The sequence below is a fragment of the Parasteatoda tepidariorum genome, chromosome 3 (assembly GCF_043381705.1).
Source record: "Parasteatoda tepidariorum isolate YZ-2023 chromosome 3, CAS_Ptep_4.0, whole genome shotgun sequence".
NCBI classification, from domain to species: Eukaryota; Metazoa; Arthropoda; class Arachnida; order Araneae; family Theridiidae; genus Parasteatoda; species Parasteatoda tepidariorum.
Window position 1 is genome coordinate 60973903 of NC_092206.1, and position 17778 is coordinate 60991680.

Below are 17778 nucleotides of genomic sequence, written 5' to 3' on the forward strand. Positions count from 1 at the left end.
AAATAGTTTCGTATTTAGTCATTTTTCAGGTTCTACAGCCATTTAATATAAATGTTAATTCATTCCTTGCGTTCTGTCAAAAGAAAGCACGCCCGTCTGCTCGTACATTAAGCTAATTTACTGTATGCAAGGAATAAACAAAACAAACCTTTTTCCATCCTCCCAAGCTTTGAACAGGGTTTGGGAAATTGAAGGGAGGAAGCTGCATATAATAATTCACTTTTCTGGTAAAGTCTTCTGATTCTTGGGAAGGGGAGGCGACGACTCCCAGATAAAACTGGAAAGCCTTCTTTGCTTCTTCTTCGATGTCTTCTTTCAGCAATCCTGGAAAATAATGATTTTAATTTCCGGTACAACATATTCAAAATGCAATCACATATTTCGTGCAAATGAAGATTTTGTACAAAAAATTTAGCTTAAATTCTGATGTTTTTTCAGAAGACATTTTTTATTTTAGTCTAATTACAAATATTTTGTTCTTACCAGTGAATTGGAAATAATCATATCGGACAAAAATGAATATACGAGTAATATTTCAATTTAAATACAGAACGGTGAAGCCGAGGATTTTTAATATATATATATATATATATATATTAAATCATCGATTATTATTAAAGTATCAGTTAATTTATTTATATTGGAAGGAATTCCTTCGTTAAATGTAACTCCTGGTATTTTTGTATAAAGTTTTTGAAACACTCCATAGCACCAAACTATATTTTTAGGGAAAGGATTAATCATTTTATAATCAATGAGCTNATCCAGAAGACAAGGGAACTCCTGGATCCAGTATTGGGGGAAATTTGGCTTCGTGAAGGACTTTTTGATGACACCAACCCGCATTTGCGTTACATGGAGAGGAAAACTACGAATGCACCCCCCGGTACTGCAAGGGTACTCTAACCCATGATTCGTCTACCACGGAGGATATTTTACGTCTGCACTGTGATCGATGAGAGCCAGGTGCGGAATTCGTATCGACCGGCCATCGCTGGGATTCGATCCCGGTTCACCTCGTTGGAAGGCCTCTATCCCCTGAGCCACCACGACTCATAAGAAGAGATTGTATTTTATTTTATAACCGTCGTTGAACAGCCGACCCAATGATGAATTTGTCGATGAACAACCGAGTTTTACGACTACCAATGTTCAACTTCATAGCCTTGCAATTTTCAACCCGATCCGGAAGACATGGCAACTCCTGGATCAAGTATTGGGAAAAATATGCCTTCGTGGAGGACTTTTTGATGGAACTAACTTTCATTTGCGTTACACGGAGAAGAAAACCATTATGGCCTTCCACGGTTAGACTGACGGCAAGGGAACTTTAAACAGTGATCCGTCTAGCACTGAAGATATTTTACGTCTACACTGCAGACGGTGAAAGCTGGGTGCGGAATTCGTATCAACCAGCAATCGCTGGAATTCGAATCTGGTTCACCTCTTTGGAAGACGAACGCTCTATCCTCTGAGCCATCACGACTAATCTGTTGTTATTTGACATTGGTTATAATACACATAAAAATAAAATATATTCGTTTTCCCCCCGTTTAGCTGTCAAAAGCTGAAAAATGTTTTAAACCCCAGAGACTTTTGCACGTCACTACATATTTAATCTTATCATTGCTTTCAGTTTTGATGTGATTTAACAAAAACAATGGTCTTCTGTTTTTATATATTAAATTTACAAACTTTTTTTTAAGGAAAAAAATATTGAATACAGATTTTATTGAAAATACAAACATTCTTAAAAAGTCAGTTGTAAAGTAAGGTTGAATAGAAGTTTCTGCAGAGAGGAAGAGATTCAAATTATATTTTAAAAACCAGCTTACTATAGCTTTTTTTTCGACTTTGTTTTAGTGACTTATCTTTCTTAACGAAGGCTTAAACTTGTATTTCTGTTGTTTGGATGAATAAAAGGTTAGTTTTTATGGAAAAATATTTTTTTTAGTTTAAGTTATAGTTAGGACATGGAAGGAAATTTTCGCCTAGATTCTTTTAATCTCCAACGCTTATTTTGAAAAAGTATAAAATGCAAAATGTAAATATGCTGTGTAACCAATAGTAAGAATATATTTAGATTTAATAAAAGAATTTCTTCTATAATTTCTTATTGCTAAATCATAATGCTTAATTTGAATTTCAAAAAACAACCTCATTGATCCTTTTTGTTCATTTTTTTTAAATTAAAGGAAAAAACGTAAAATTTAGAAACATGTGCCAAAAATATAAATTTTCCTTAATTATATTTGATTTCAAGATGAAAATTATTTTTAAAATTTTAACTGCTAAAATACACTGCTGGACAATTGCTAAGGACGGACAATGAATGGCTACATACAGCATAAGAAATTAAACATGGTTAAATGCATAGTGAAATAGAAGAATGGCAGAACGTTAGAACATAATGTATTGTGCTCTGCTATGTTAGAAAGATGTTTGCTAGAAAGATGATGAATGTTAGAAAAATGATGAATGTTAGAAAGATAATGTATTGTGCTTTGAAAGGCAGAAGATATGAAATATGCTCAAGGAATAAAATAGTCATTTTGTGTTGAATACGTGGAAAAAATGCAAATACCCCTTGTAGGCATAATGGAGTAAGATGTCAATAGGAGGTCTGAACACAATGGAGGGCGATGCAAGTTTTAAGATGCCGGGGCATGCGTTGCGCAACAGCATTCAGCATCTATTGGGACAATTTGTCCAATTCATTTATCAGTTCGTAGATGACGGTGTCCTTGTTTATTGAATGGTATTCTAGACCAACAACACTTCTCCCCAAAACATTCCATACATTTTTAATGGGATTCGGATCTGAAGAACATGCTGGCCATTCGAGATGTTGAATATCCCCGCCTTGTACTCACTCCTCGACAGTGACTGTTCAATAACAGGTTGCGTTGTCGTCCATAAAAACAAATTTGTCTCCGACAGCACCATGGAGCAAGCGAACATGAAGCAGTAGAATATCATTAATGTAGCGTTCAACACGTAGGATATTGGTTGCATGTTTGTTTCACTATAACATTACCAATATTAGATATCATTTGGCATCGACAATCAGACCAGACTGATTTTACTAACATTTGAGAGTAGTATATTGTTTTCTTTTAGTGAATGTTAATTTGTTTAATGTTGAAAAGTGTTCAAAATTTTGATTGTACGAAAATTCATTAAATTCGCTTGCACAATTTTAAAACAATTGCAAATTGTATAGGATTACGGCAAGGAACTTTGGTTAAAGTTCCAATTACCTAGTTAGCTTGCAAGTCAGCAAAATTTCGTGCTCTGCTCAAAAACTTTGCTTGTAGCTGAGCGGAAAGCACGTATTGTTATCCAGTTAAAATTTGAGTATTCCAGCTAGTTAAAAATTGGTCTGAATTTTCTGGAATTATCAGCGATCATAGAGTTTTAATAAAGATTTGAGTGCAGTACCTAGTTGGAAAAAGGGAGAAAATTTTGATTGTAAGATTCCATCTTTAAAAGCGCAATAGCTAAGTTCACCAGCGTACTGATGAAAAAAAACTGGTTGTAAAATTTCTTAAAAGTTGTACTAAAATTCATTGCTTAATCTTTAATAATCTGAGAATAGAAATGCCTGGTAGAGATTAATCAACAGCAGTATTTTTTAAAATAATTGTAAAGTTGCAACGGTTTTCTTGTTACAGCTTAGACGCTAGACAACTTAGCCAGTTAGTAAAAATACACTAAAATAAAATAAGGTTACATATGTAACGAAACTATGTAACTTGATATGTGTTGCTATTTATAAAATAAATAAAGCAAAAAGAAAACAACTAAAATAAAAAGAGAAAAAGTTAGGATGAGTTCCTACGATAAAATATTAGAGCGTCCCTGAAAATGGAAAGTGTACACAAATCCATAAAATAATCTCTTTCTTCTTCTCTACTTCAAATAAAAGAAGATTTCAAATTAAAGAAATAAATTTTAAACTATAGAAATTTACCTTTTAAATATTTCATTGGATTTTGAATGTCATATTGTTCAATGTCAACGCCAACAACGAAATACTCTCCTTTGTCTAATAGTCCTCTCTGTCGAAGACTCATCATCATGCCCAAATATTCAAAATTATACCCCACAATAACATAAACTGGAAAAACAAACAAACACAAATATATATATATATGTTTTTACTATTCTAATAGAAAGGATAAATGGGTAAAAGTGGTAAGTAACAGAATAGCCTTTTTGTAAAATGCTATCGTCATTTATAAAAAAAGATGAAACTTTACCCTATTCTACACTGCAAAAAATTCCGGATCAAATTGTAATAGTACGTGGCGGTATTTTGGCTGCATCATCCGTAAAATCAATTTTTACCATAAAATACCGTAATTTTACAGAAATAATTATTTAATTAGACTGTTTTAGTGATTTTACGGTAATTATTGCTGCAAATATTAAAATTTACTACGTTTCTGGCTCGATGAGAACACCAAAAAGCACGGTAATGTTCACTAAAGCGTTTTGATATTGATTTAGGTAAAATTAACAATAAAATATTGTTTTATAATGTGTGTTAAATTTTGGCAAAACTGGTAAAGTTCGATAATTTTATGAAACATTAGAGCAGGGATTAAAACTCATTTGCTCGTTTAAATTTTTTTTTCAGTTTTGCATTTTTTACTACATGCGTGTTACATGTAGTAAAAAATGTTACATGTAGTACATGTAGTTTACTACATGTTTTGAAAATCAGCATTTCCGGTGAACTGTGTATGAAAGGAAAATTACCGAAAGAACGGCTTATATTTCGGTTTTACTATTTTGGTTTACTTTATTATACCAGAATTTTGGGTTTGTTTAACCTTAAATGTCATTACCATACAATATGGTAATTTCACGAGAAAATTCAATAAAAGCTCTTTGTTTTGACGTAAAAGGAAACAGGATATATCAATATCCAATTTTAATAAGGATTTAATCTTTATTTATGTCATGAAATACGTTTTTGAGGTCGTATGTGCCATGGAAAGGAGAATATTATCATGCTTTTAAATAAAGCATCAATTAAACTATTCAGTGTAACACTACATTAAAGTTCGATGAAACCTCTTATTACATTGAGAGTTAAAATTTTCTTTCAACTCGTCAATTTATAATTAAGATTTAACGAGCGTTAATTATATACATCATCTTCCCAAGAGTGAGCAGTTTTCCGAAGTAAAGTTTTAAATATTGAAAGCTACAGCAGTTCTCCATATAATAATTAAAGATTAGTAGAATAAAATTATCAAGCTCCTGAGTTTGTTTCCACGGAAGTTTTCAGAATCTGCAAGAAGCAAAATTGAGAGACAAGTTCCTAGATTAAATCATTTTACCAGCGATAGAGCAAACATTATGTGTTAAGTAAAATTAATTGCTTTAAGAGATTGATACAGAAAGGGTAATTAAATGAATATTATCGCATGAGATTCATACGCAATAAGTAATTTATTGGGACGTCTAATCTAGTCCTTATAAATTCCTTAGTCTCATGCCCTTAATTGAATAATACTTGAAATATTTTGTACTCCCTGAGACATTGTAACTGAGACATTAACATCATATTATCATGCTTGTTTGAGTACTTGCTGAGTTATTTATAAGTTAAAATTACTTAGCTGTTTTACCCTGATTATAATTCTATCTCGATAAAATTTTAAAAGTGACAGGAGATAAAAAGATATTTTAATTCATATGAGCAACACCTAATTTAGCTATGAAAACATAGTTAGTAAAAATAAATAAATTTGAAATTAATGTTTCTCTTTTTTAAGTAGGATATCATTAGCAAGGCGAGAGTAGTGTGGAAAAATTTTATAAATTTGATGCAAATGTTTACTAATTCTCAACTTGAAGATATCTGATATTTTGTTTATTGAAATTGAATCTTTATTTTGTATGATACACGAGCTAATTTAGATGCATATTTTTGATAATCTCTCTTTTTTTTTCAAAAAAGGGAGAATAAAAGAAAAGAAAAAGAATTTCTTTCTCTTTTTAAATTGACTTTTTGAGCATATAAACCATGTGTTTAAATTGCGTTATTAACAATCAGCTGAATCATAATGAAAAAGAATTAAAAAAACTCAGTATTCAAGCAACTCAATTCCATGAATTGAGAGCCGACATCTCTAAATCCTGGGTTCTGAAGAGATATGAATTGATTGAGATCTTTACGAGCATTCTGGAATGAGGGACATTCCAGGAGGAGGTGATCGTTCGTGTAGACACCTCCGTTGTATTGAGCTTTGTATCAGTTTGCACTTGGGTAAGATCGCATTGATCGGAAGGGATTCTGTTCTAAGCCTGAAGAATAGAAAATCCGGATATCGAGAGCTTATTAGATTATGCTAGACCTAAGATCCATCATTAAGGTGAGGAAAGGAAAGGACGTATTTATAATTCTTCCATGACCTAAATTTTCCCATTGCGTGCTTCTTTAAGGAAGGTTCGGCTAAGGTCTTGAGGTGATGATGGATGTGAAATAAAATTTCGATTTAGCACTTATTTTTGCTAGATGTTCTTCTTGTTTATTTTATTCAACTCCTGTGTGGAATGGAACCCAAATTAAGGGTAGTGATCTCCCTGTCCTACTTGATTTAGCAATCTCATCAGGAAGAAAAAGATTTTCGGAGATTGTTTTGGAACCTTTGATGAGAGACAGAAGGATCGATCGGCTGGATCGTTAGAAAAATATAGTGGTCATTGGTGGTGAAAGAATGTTTGAGGGTTAAGAAAATGACCAGTCCTTCGGCGGTAATGCATGTGGAAGGAAACCGTCCTGGTGTAACCTTCAGAGATTCTCAGGCCAATTTTGTCAGATTGTTTGGATCCATCGGTTGCCAGAATGATGGAGTTTGGGAGATTCTGTTGGCGAAACTCTTCAAATAAAGCTCGAACTTGGAGTGTGAGTAGTAAATTTTTAGTTCGGAAGGGACAATTATTTCGTAAAAAAACATTTCAAGGGGTTTAAGCTGGTGAAAGTGTAAGAATCTATCAAAATTCAAAGAGAATTTCTAAATGATAAATAGCAAAAATATTTCAATATTTTATCCGTCCACACTAGCCCCTCTCTAGTAATTTACGATTTACAATTATAAAAGTTAATTCTATAAGCTATAAAGGAAAAATACACATAAAGTATTTCCTATATGGCTGTACGTTTTATCGATTTTCTATGTTAGATTTAGCAAAAACATTTTATTTAAAGACTAGTATTTTTTAATATTTTGAAATTAAATTATTTCACATCCTAAATCAAAAAATATTCTATAAGACACAGCAAATGGTTTATTTAGTGCAAACACAGTGGGATTTTCTGTCTTGCTTTTTAAAAATACATAATCATTTAAATTTAATATGATTTTGATTCACTCGGTTTTTATAATAAGAAAACGAAAAAATTCTGTTTTTGGGATTTTGTAAGTTAGTGAGATGTTTGAAATAAAAACAAAATGTAATATCTCAGTAAAATTAACTATATTTTCATAAAATATTCAATTATTTAATCTAATATAGAATTGTTTTCAAATAAGTATCAGTATTTTGAAAATTAGTTTAAACTAACGAGCTTCATGTTTTATTTATAGATTTTAAGGAAATTGATATAGTTTTCCTTAGAAAATCATAAATTATTCTCTTCGTCTTTTAGAGTAAAGAATTCAGACATCAAATTAATCGTAAAAGGGAAATAAATTTTATTGCAAAATTTACTTTTAAGGAAAATGCGTTCAAATTGAGTTAAATTATTTACTATAAATATAATAACTTCTAAAATATTATAGCTCTTAAAGCTACCCCAAGAGATAATAAAATAAATGGTTAAAAATTTATGGAACTTTATAAAGTAATAAAAAATACTTAATAACATACTTAATAATCCTAAATTACTTAATAACTTAACATACTTTTATGATAATTTAAAATACCGATTTCGATTAACATTTGTAAATGTATTTCTTTAAAACATAATCTTAGCTAATTTAATAGTTTTTTCTTCTTTTTACGTTCATGTATAGTACGCCAGGAAAAAAAAGGGTGACTCTCTGAATAACTTTTGATCTAATTATTGGATCTTCACGTTCTAGCACTCATTCTTATTGGTTCAAGAGGGTGACCTCAAATATGCTTAAAACTGAGAGCAGACGATATCTTAAGTTGCGATATCAGACACAAAAACGCACTTTCTTTGAATAAACATATCTTTTTTTCAATAGATTCGGATTTCTGACCCCCAAAATATAGGGGGTAGCCGCAATCTGGGAAATATAGTTCCAATAGTTTGGTCAGGAGAGCGCTCCAAAGCTTGGACTCCTTAATAGTGATTTTACTTTTTGTGTATTTCACTATATCTCGAGAAATTTTTAAGTGAATTGAAATTTTTTTTACCCGCGTTTATAAAATTCGTTTATCAAAAAATAATTCCATGCAAAAAATAAGTTTTAGCATTTATTATTTTTTATTATTTAATTTAAATATGTATACAACTTATGAATTAAATGTAAGCACTGTAAAAAATTGATACACAAATATCACGAAAATTTATTTGTTTTCAAAGAAACAGTTTCCTTGTATATCCTCCGAACTAATTTTTTGTCAAAGTGACGAAATAACTGTCGTCACTTTTTCAAAGAAACAAATTTCGTCAAAATTAGAGATATTTCGGCATTTTATTTTTTTTTCAAAAGAAAAAAAGTAAAACAACTCGTAGTGCCTAAATTATATAACTTTTCTAATAATCACTTTATCGCGAGCTCCATATAGTTGGATCAATGATGCCTGAACATTAAGCCACTCATAAAGTCAAGCCAAGTGAAGCTACCATACCTGCTTTTTTTAGGGATCTTGGAACACTCAACATCTTCCAGAGAACTTTTCTTGACAGTTCTTTCTGAATTCTCACCATTTTTCTTGTAAAATTACACCTTCTACAATATACCTCCCCAGACTACTACAACTGTTCTACCGCGGATAAACACTGCAGTGCAGGCTCCGCGAAAATATAACACAGTTCCAAGAAGGACGAATAGAACAGCGAGATAAATTACACCCGAGCCCGAAACGGGATTCGATTTCGGAATTTTCCCAGTACGAAGTCAACTCCTTGGCAACCCTACAGTACAGTCGGCTTAATTCTTTTTTTTTTTAATTATCTGGTTTTCATTCTAATTTCGTTATTCTAGTTAACAATCTCCCACAATGTACTACGATGAGGTTTTGAATTGAGGAAACATCTTTGTCATATATTTGAGATATCCCGTTACGTCAAAAATCACGTGAAGTCGTGACGACATTATTCTGAAAATAAGCAAAATATAATTTAAGGACAGCTGAATTGTCAAAGGTGAGAGTTTTATTTCTGAGAGTGCGGATTTTTTTTACTCCTTCTAAATAACACTTAGATAACTTGTTTAAAAACGAATATTTGCATGAAAGATGTTGCTTGTTTTTTAGAAAAATTCTGCAATCAGATAGAGCTGGTGTTGAAACAAAACGTCTTATATGTGTCTATTACAAGATTTGAATAATTAGACAGAATAACCACTTAAGTATTTTTAAATGGTAAAAGTGTCTTTTAAAACATAAGCATTCTGTCCATATTTTAAAATCGTTTGGTTTTCTTAATAAAAAGGGCAATAATAATTGAAAATTATTATTCTAGCTAGCAAAATATTTTAGAATTGTATGACTTGCGAACTATGCGTGGAATTTAAGCGAAATCATATGCGTGTTGAAACAAACAATTAAAATAAATCTCTTGAAACAAAATTAGTATCGTAGCAAATCTATCACTTCAGCAGTGACAAATGTAAGGAAATTGCTTACTTCGAGTATCTTGATATGATTCCACAATCAATTTATCGAAAGGATTTTCACTGTAACCATGGTGATAAATGTGATTCCAAGTTCCTTTGAAGTTAATCTGGACTCCTACATCATGCAGTGAATTTATAATTGAGCGAGATATTTCAATGAAGTTTCCCGCATGAACTGTGGAGTAAAGCAAAGCTACCTTCATCCATCGAAGTGTCACCAAAAGGGATGATACTGACCTTGAGATCTGAGTGTTTGGTGGTCGTGTCCTAGCAAACGTAGGGTATCTTCTCTTATCGGATACTTCTTGATGGGCACAATACTGAAATGTAAAAGTAAATCATTAGCATCTATGTAAATCGAGGCTCCAAACAATTTAACAACTTGCTCTCGAACATTTTGCCCAATGGGAGTTCTGCTGCTTTTGATATTTTGTTAAGTTTGAATAGATAATAATATTAATCAGATTACTGATCTCTAAATGGCGTTGATAATTTCTAATCACAAATTATAGTTAATGAGTTACTTTATTACGTTATAAAAACCAGAAGGAGGAGATGGTGTAAAATTCGAATAACTTTATAAACTAATCTGATGATCGGATTTTTATAGACTGATAATGATTTGTGTTGAAGATTTAAAATATTTTAATTGATGAAAACTAATAATTTAAAAAAAAATGTTCTTTTGGTAAGTTTAAATTAGAATTAGTGAGCATTTATTTGGAAAATTGCCAATACAATTTCACTTGAATAGTTCCTGAAAGAATATCATTTAACAAAGGATTATAAAAATGAAAATAGAAAAGGTTATAAAAAAGTGCACGAATTAAAATTTTACTGAATAGCAGAAATTAATAGTAATAAGTCTAGAATCAGCTAAATTGCACCAAATACTATCGACATTACTTACTTAAATTAACGGTGCCACAGGCTATAATATACTAAGATTCAAAAAGAGAGATAAAAAAGATGAAATATTTTGATTAACTTAAGGTTATGGGACTGCATATCTAACGAAGGCAAACTCTTTGAAAAAAGTTAAAGAATTCATCCATTTTTTTTAAAAAACGGACAAATAAACTATTTTTATTTTATTAATTAATCACCAGTGTCTTAAACAATAATTAATTATAAATTAATCATCAAATAATCACCCATCATTAAATTGTCCACTTTATGAATTGTTATTTGAATTTATTGATTCAACCACTTCATTGTAAAAGGTCTTTGCTTTAATTGTGCATTTTAAAAAAATCTCAAAATTGTTGCACTAAGTGTATTTTCATCACTAGTTTGAAGAAAATTTGGTGTTTTTTTCACATTTATTATTTTTATTTTTTGAAAACTTAACATTTAAATAAAATTATATATTCTTAACAGAATAGTCAGACAACTAAATTTATTTTTTCGCTTGTGATAAATTTCTCGTTTGTATCACATTAATTATGTCTTTATATAATTTGATAATGAAATAAATCAGAGCTATATTGAATCACTAAGTCCTTGTACGTGAAGAATAATCTGAAATACAGCTAGTTGTTTCTTTTATACAAACATCCACTTGAATACTGTCAGACGCAGATACTTTTCCCACACAGTTCATTTATTTAATGCCATATTGTCAACTACGAAGCGAGAAAACAAAGAGGAGAAATTCACAAAAATCATTCCTTTGTATTTATAGTTAACTGTCTCTTTTATGTTGCTTTTTGTCAAAAAGCTTTTTATTTGTAAGTAAATTTTTTTTATACTTTTAGATTTGAAAGTGCTCTGTTTGTCTCATTTTATTTTGTTTCCATTTTGATTTATTTTGTAACATTCTTTAAAATAATAATGAGCCTTCTTATTTTCAATTTATCCTTAGTTGCAATGAGATGAATTACATAATTCGTTTGTCAAACCATAATTCATTCAAAAATTTTGAAAATTTAGGTATTAGTTGTAAAATTTAGGCTTCTACAATTTCGAAATTTAAAGTAATTCATTAAGAATCACGTAAAATCTTTTTCTACGATTTCTTTCATTATACTTAAAGTCATTCCTTAGCTACAAAATAAAAAAGGTTTATACTCATAATTATAAGTTCAATTTATCCCGACTAGCAGTAGTAGTATGAAATGTTTATTTCTTACAGAAATCACTGTTACTTGTTTGTATCAGTGTGAAATGTAACAAAATAATTAAAGTGACTTGGTTCACTATAGTAGTTGAATTAAAAACAGTGAACTTCTTTGAGATTTTTTAAAACTTATAAAGCCTAAAGTAACTTATTAAGCTAAACCATAGTGTGTTTTTGTAGTACTATATAGCTTAAAGAATTTTCTAAGCTGTATAATTCTACTATATTAACTAAATACCGCACCCAAAATCGTTGATTTAACTCAATTATTAGCAACAACAGAAAAAGATTATTTCATACGCAAGTCAGTACGAGTTATTACGTCTCTTTTTAACTGTTGGATGAAACAATATAATTATTATCATTTGGCTCACTATGATAGTTGGAAAAAAGCACGTGTTGATGCGTCTGCAAGAATTATTACATTTTTAAGAGTATAGATTTGATTTAATCCAGTTTGCCTGGTGAATTCATTGGAAATTTGCAACATGGATTATGAGAAAAAAAAATCAAATTACGATTAAATTATTTAAAATGTGTACGGTAAAAATTGCACTCATTTTAATCCTTAGATGGTACTTCTCGTATACAACAAAGGATGATACGCAATTTTAAGTGGTTTAAAACGTCTGTTATTGCAACTATCATCTGACCCACATTTTGCTAGTCACCTGCATGTTGCAAATCATTCTGCAGAAGAAAGAACGAGCATTGGTGGAAAAATTATTTAATCAAAGCTAAAACAATTTGTCAATTGCACTGGAAGATTGTAGACATTTGGCATGCTTATAATTGTTTGCTCACATTTCTCATCTGGTACAGTTAAAATGTGAATGATTTTTTTCATTGCAAATTACTTTTTCCCGTGTTACATAAACAAAGCAGCTACCAGGTTTCATCGATATTTGTCAAACAGGACGGAATCTGCAGGGAGGAAAGAATTCAAGCAAAATTATTGTACTGTGTGGTAAGGACAAACGTGGCAAAAATTCTTTTAATAAAAACCAAAATATACAGTATTCAAACCATTCAATCGGTAATTTTTCCGTTCATATGGTAACGGTTTACCGGGATGGGTTACTCTGGGTTTCAAAATATTAGTTCTTATTACTTCACATTTAGTTAAAAATAGAAAACTTCGAACAAAATATGTAGTTTTTGTGCCATGATCTAAGGTATCATGACATGATAAAATAACCATCTCATATTATAAGGAGTGTGCTTAGGATTTTAGCTGTCCTAGGCGAAATAATGAGTCATTTTATCAGAGTTGATCAAAATCATGCTTTAGTTTTTTAAAAAAAAATATATGTAAGCATTGCGTTTTTTTTTTATTTTAATCTGACTTTTAAAAAAAAAAATCTTTTCGCGTTTAACGATTAAAACTCTGATACAATGTATAAATAATACTTAATATTACTTAATAGCATTACTGCTACTAAATTTCTTAGCACCACTAATAAAAAAAAGGTTATTATTATTATTTAATTATGGCAAACTAATTGTGGAATGAATGAAGTCATACACTTTTTTCTATCAAACTCAAGACCTTAATGGATTGTGAGGGCCGAGAATCAATTTGTCAAATGAAGATGAAATTAATTTAGAACAGAAAGTATTTCTTAATAAATTATTCTTGGCAGGACAATTCTTTATTCTTTAATTGCAAGTAGATACATTAACTTCATATTAAATAAGATTAAAAATTATTTGTATTAAAGGTATGACATTAAATGGGTATAATTGAAGTATATTTACTGATATTAAAACAGCAAATTATTTTACATACTACAATGGGCACATTAAAATACGAAAATGACGTGAAAGAACAATAAAATATCATTTAAAAGTATCTTATCTACATATAAATCTTCAGCAGAAAATTTTTTATTTCCTCTTTCAATTAATTAACCTTTTTTTTATTATATGAATAAAATATTTATTATCAATGGGATTTGATATCAGTGATTTATTATTACTGCCTTAATTAAATAAATTTTAGACAATAAATGATTAATTTTGGACATTAAAATTTTTTTTATATGAATAAAACATTTATTATTAGTGAGATTTGATATCAGTGATTTATTACTCTAGCCTTAATTAAATGAATTTTAGACAATGCAGTACTGTATAAATAATATTTACTTATATATATCTATGAAAAAAAAAATTATAATGAATCATAAAAATAAAGGATTTTTTATGTAAAATGCTTTTTAATCATGCCAACTTTGCTTTTTTTTTTGACATTATCCGCAGGTACATAGGGATTGCACGTCACACACTCACAATTGGGAAATAATTGAAATTTTTAATCTAAATAATTTTATGACGTCAAAGTTAAATTCATGTTTTTATTTAAAAAATTATACTCCTAATATAAAGGATTATTAACTGAAAATAAATTAGACAGATTTGGAAATAAAAATTTAAATAATTCGTACTAATAATATATCTTAGGAATAAGAAAAGTATATCCAAGATTTAGCAAATGTAAGGAAAAAAATTATTACATTGTTTATAAGTATGAATAAGTAAATTAGAATGGAAGTTTTCCAGCTTTTTCAACAGCGAAATTGTCTATTAAAACAGAAAAAAAAACCAAAAAACGTTGATAGATCATTCTCTATAGAAATGAGTGCCAAAGGTGAAAGGCTGGCATTTGTCATCATTGATCTTAAATATGTTTTAATTAGTTTCAGTTTTAAAAATGAATGAACTGAAATAGTTATTGTTACAGAAACAGAATGAAAAGTGCTTAAAATCAATTACAAAATTTGGCACAGTATCAGTAAAATTGTTTTTGTATAGTAGGGTTGATTTACTGCAGTATCCACTGTCCTTCTAACCTTAATTCATTGACACACTGTTAGAATTTTCATTCTGAAATAATGGTAAAATAACTGGCAGCAGTCTGTCCATCCGATTAACCGTGAAGTTTATGGTAAAGAATAGTTTTCACATTCACGGTTTTGAAACCGTGTATAACTAGTATGGTCTGGTATCATGAATACAAAACTGTATGTTTTTTTAATACCATTTACAGCTACCAAGGTTTCAAAAGCGTAAAAAAAAGAAATTTAACTGGACATAGGAGCCAGACTTCTCGTTAGATAATAGGCATTGGAGAGTGCAGGACAATGGAAATTCTTCAAGTGTGTTGAAGGGAATGAAAGTGTCAATGCAGGGAGACGAACCCCCGTTCTGTCGGTCACGAGATTGACAGATTAGCTTTCTCGGCTATAATATGTACGCAGTTGCAGGGAACTAAGTTGCTTCATTAGCTGGGATTAGTTGATGGAATGAAATTCTTGTTATTTAACAGTTTTAGGTAAAAAAAAAGTTAATAAACGATTTTTCTCATTGTTAATAGTTTTATTAGAATCTTACTTATGGTTATTTGACTGTTTTGTTGGAATATGGTAAAATAACAATTAAATAGATAGTTAATTAGACGTTTTTATGAGAAATTTCTAACATAAAGTATGTAAATAGCAAGATGAGTGAAGATGACAGCGGCAATGTCTTCTTCACAACGCCTAGTAGAAAAATCTATTGACAGCTCCTATCTATTGAATCTATTGAATCTATGAAAGATTTATTAACAAATATCTATTAACACTTTCACGTGCCGCAATAACTGGCTATAAGATAAGTAACTTTTTGTACTGGGAAAGAGCTAGAATTAGGAGTGTAATTTATAAAGATCGAGTTTTTTAAAATGTTATTTTATTTCATAACTGTTTTTGAATAGTCGACTCAATTCTCGTTTTTGCTACAAGTAATGTTCAATTCCGTAGCTTTAAAATTTTAAACCCAATCCAGAAAACGAGGAAACTCCTGTATCAAGTACTGGGAGAAATTTGTCTTCGTGGAGGACGTTTTGATGGAACTAACCCGTATTTGCGTTAGATGGTGATGAAAACAGCTAAAACCTTCCATGGTTAGCCTGTCGGCAAAGGGACTCTAAACCATGATCCGTCTACCACTGGGAACATTTTACGTCAGCACTGTTGTCGGTGCGAGCCGGTGTCGAATCGACCAGCTATCGCCAGGATCGTCCCCGGGTCACTTAGTTAGAAGGCGAGCGCCTAGCCATAACCACTTAGAGTAGGTGCTGGCCTAGCCCCTGAGCTAGCACGCCTCATAAAGATCGAGTTAAAGAAATTTTCTCAGCGTGGAGAGTAAGTGAAAGAAGAAAAAAAAACTTATAACTGTATAGAATAAGGTTTGAAATTTTGGGGGCCCTAATTTTTAGCAACTTTGGGTTGTCACCCAGTTCGCTCACCCCTTATCATAGCCCTGCATATTGTAAAACTATATTTTATTGCTAATTTTACCAAATTCTCTGCTCTTCCGAAACAATTACTGAGTTTTTTTTGGTGTTCCCATAGAGCCCGAAGCGCTCTCTTGATAAAATTATATGAAACATAATTCCCAGATTGTGGTCACCTCCGACACATATAGGGTTAAAAATCTGTCTAAAAAAGTTATTTTTATTCAAAGAAAGTACGTTTTCGTGTCTGATTCCGTAACTTAAAATGTTATCTGCACTTACTAATTAGCATATTTAAGAGGATAAGCCCCATGGAGCCATAGTAAGTGAAAATATTATCATTGGATTAAAAAATATTCAGGGTGTTCACTTTTTTATTTTTAGGAAAATACATCTGTATTTAATATACAATGTAGTTTTTAGAAGAAATGTGTAAAACCTGAGAAACATTGGATATTCTTTTGGGTGATTTAATTACCGTTATAAGAATGTGTCATTAAATGCTACTGCTAATTTAATACTACAAAAAGTTTCGCAGGAGGACGTATTAGAGTAAAAGAAGCTCAATCATTTTATATAAGATCCATCGTCACATTAAAGTAATATTAAACTTAAAATCCATAAGATGGAAGACCTTAAAGTAAATAAAACTACTTATCTCCAAACTCCATTATACAAACTAAATTTCAAGAATTCAGTTAGATATTCTACGCAATGGTTCTATTTCTTTGAAGATTAAAAAAAATATTTGAAGAAGTTTCAAAAGGCGGAAATACCTTTCAAAGAGCTTAAGAAAAAAATCTTGTTAGAAACTTTGAAATTGTTGAAAGGAAAGTTTTTCAGAGAAGTGTTTAAATAGACTATCATAGTCAAAGAAAAGACAAATTTGAGAGTTTTCACAATATTGACTCCAAGGTTTTAAATACAATTGAGTTTATTTTTAACTTTTTGATTCAGCACATATTTTGTCTCAGTGGAATATTTCTGCAATGTACAGTCCGCAAAAAAAAAAAAGATATCACCCTGAATAACTTTAGTTCTAATGATCGGATTTTCACGAACTAAGTGTCAATCTTAATGGTTCCGGGTGGTGACCTCAAATATGCTAATTAATTAGTGCTAACTATTAATTAAGTTACGAAATAAGACACAAAAACGTACTTTCTCTGAATAAACATGTATTTTCTTTTACAAATTTGGAATCCAGACACTTGAATTAGGGGGGGTAGACAAAATTTTGAAAAAATTGGGTCTTAAATTGGGACACAATAAAGGTTTATATATTTGGCGACAGTTCAGAAAACCGCCAGAAAAAGTCGCCAACTCAAATTAATATTTTAAGGTAACCCATTGACTAATTCAAAAGAAGAAGACTTAATTTCACTAGGTTGCTAAGCAACCAATTTCTGACTGTAAAAAAAAATTAAATAATGCTCTGTGATTGCTCGGAGAGGTTTAATAGAAATATCTCAAAGTTAATAGAAAATATCTCAAAGTTTCTAGGATATAGACAATTTTTAAGCTAATTTCTGTCCAAAAAGCAAAATTTT

At 30.4% G+C, this 17778-nt stretch overlaps 1 protein-coding gene across 1 annotated transcript in view; it reads right to left on the reverse strand.

The window, feature by feature from the left end:
- Positions 1-17778, reverse strand: part of LOC107442186 (guanylate cyclase 32E-like) — a 119756-nt gene that overhangs the window by 39792 nt on the left and 62186 nt on the right. The window contains exons 2-4 of the mRNA XM_071178709.1: positions 9841-10150; positions 3974-4120; positions 149-324 (exon numbers count right to left, since the gene is read on the reverse strand). Of these exons, the coding sequence (XP_071034810.1) occupies positions 149-324; positions 3974-4120; positions 9841-10033 (516 nt within the window). The 5' untranslated portion in view covers positions 10034-10150. The remainder of the gene's footprint in view (positions 1-148; positions 325-3973; positions 4121-9840; positions 10151-17778) is intronic.